Source organism: Cyprinodon variegatus, unplaced genomic scaffold (genome assembly GCF_000732505.1).
Source record: "Cyprinodon variegatus isolate N-32 unplaced genomic scaffold, C_variegatus-1.0 Scaffold553, whole genome shotgun sequence".
Classification (NCBI taxonomy): domain Eukaryota; kingdom Metazoa; phylum Chordata; class Actinopteri; order Cyprinodontiformes; family Cyprinodontidae; genus Cyprinodon; species Cyprinodon variegatus.
Genome location: NW_015151006.1, coordinates 291,167 through 293,294, shown reverse-complemented (window position 1 = coordinate 293,294; position 2,128 = coordinate 291,167). Strand labels below are relative to the sequence as shown.

The window sequence follows — 2,128 nt, the reverse complement described above, 5'->3', positions numbered from 1 at the left end:
GATATGCATTGAGTTGGCGCCACCCAGCAGCATCGCATCGGTTCTGGAGAAGATTCAGATGAGAAAGGAATCATCCAAGAATTTTTGGTAGGTTTTTCAGTTACCTAAGGATTTGAAATCAACAATAATGAGCAAATATATTTCTAGGAACTGAATTGTGGTGCCAGGAAATGGGTCTGGATATTTCTACAGCAGCTTTTGGGATGTTTCCGTTCTGCTAAAAATAGCTGAGGAAGTTAACGCTAGTTTTGTTAAAAGACCTGTTTCACATTTTACGGCACATAGAGCTTTATAGCATCAAACATATCTGGTGGCCCAAGCTCACACCTCATCGTTTATGGTTATATATATATATACACTTATAGCTGCTTTTTCCCATTTTTTTCCCCATTCATTTCTGCATTTACATCTCCCATTAATTTAAGCTGCTTATTTGTTTTCCATCTCTTTAACCTATCTATTGATATCAGCTCTTTCCTATTTACCTGCCCATCAGGGTGTAAATTAAGTGAACCTAATTAAAAATGGAAGAAACAAAAGGTGGGAATCAGAACTAGTCCACTGAGCAATGAAAGAAGTTGATCCAGGCTATCAGTATCTTCATTTTACATTAGATTTATGGGTGAATCCATGTGCCTACACCTGGTTGGTACAGAAAAGCGCCAACACTAGGTAGGGAATATTAAGAAATGCTAGCTCGTGGTACAATTATTTATTATTTAATATTATTATTTTGAATTCAATTCAGTTCTGTTTATTTACATAGCATAAATTCGCAATAAATGTCATCTCAAGGCACTTTACAGAGACAATTCAACCACATCATGCAGTCAGATTGGTTCAAAGTTTTCCATCTAAGGAAAACAAGCTGAGTGCATCGACACAGACTTGTTAGTTACCATAATATTTATGTTTTAAAACATTAAAGATTCCAACTTTTAATAATGAATAGCCTTAGTTATGGTGTACAGAAATGTTTTAAGTTGCTACTAATGGAAAAGAGCCACTAGAATCTACTGGGAGCTAAAGGGTCACATCCTGATGTCAGATATGACAGGCTAGGTCTGGGCAAATTAACATAGATAAAAAAAATAAATAAATTGAACTTTATATTGATCTCATATCGAACTCACAACCTCAGTATTCCAAGCCCTTTGCCCTAACCAATTGGCCGCCACTTCCCACATTAACCATATCAAATCAATAGAAAATGCATTTTATAGAATCATCTATAATATCATTGAACTCTGATTGAGACCCATGGCATTCTGGGAGATGTAGGCAGAGGAAAAGACTTAGCCTCTCACCCCTGCTAGGCCAAGCTGGTAGTAGGGTTCACCTCATCTTAAAGGTTATTTTTTTATATGGTTTTAAGTACAATTTAAGTTCCTCCTTTTCCCCCTGCTTATATTTTAAAATGCCTGATCATTGATTGTATGAACAAAATGAAGCATGGTAATACTTTAATTTAGGGGAAACAGAAATGGTATTAGCAGATGTAAACCTCTATGTTTTATTTCAACAGGTGCAAGGTTGGACGGGTTGAGTGGTAAGTATGGTCATAATTTAATATGCTTGTGAAGAAAAGGACTTTTGCAATGATGCCACTGAGCTGAATCTAATAAAAACAGTAGAAATCTGATTTTTAAAACATTTAATTTTCTTTTCGCTGAAAGTTTTTTTTCCCCCTTTTTAAGAAAAGCTTAATAGACACAAAGATTCAATAGTACTTTGTTTTGTGGGCCTACTGTATGAAAACATAACTGACCTGATTTTTTTAACTTTTTTTTTATTTTAGTGTGATTGATCTCAAGAAGCGTCTGAGCGAGGCTAGTGAGATCAAGATAAACCTTGAAACGGACGCATCAGGACTCAACACTGAACCTCCAGCCTTGGAAACAGAAAAACATCTGATGCCATGTGAGGAGGATGCTGCTTCTGCTGCCCCAGCAGCCATCACTCAATCTGCAATGCCTGAAACTAAATCAGAGCTCAGCAACAAACTACCTGAACCTCCTAAAGCTGAAATCACCTCAACATCAGAAGAAAGTCAACCCTGTGAGAACAGTCTCATTGTAGAAGGTAAGTCTGTCTCTAATCTAACGGTTTGTGTGACGCTTTGAGAATT

The 2,128-nt window shown here is 36.6% G+C and overlaps 1 protein-coding gene across 1 annotated transcript in view; it reads left to right on the top strand.

Annotated features, from left to right (window-relative positions):
* The first annotated feature begins 6 nt into the window (after positions 1 to 6).
* Positions 7 to 2,128, top strand: part of LOC107095507 — a 13,857-nt gene continuing 11,735 nt past the window's right edge. Inside the window, exons 1-3 of the mRNA XM_015391637.1 lie at positions 7 to 87; positions 1,526 to 1,549; positions 1,799 to 2,082. Coding sequence (XP_015247123.1) covers positions 59 to 87; positions 1,526 to 1,549; positions 1,799 to 2,082 — 337 coding nt within the window. The 5' untranslated portion in view covers positions 7 to 58. The remainder of the gene's footprint in view (positions 88 to 1,525; positions 1,550 to 1,798; positions 2,083 to 2,128) is intronic.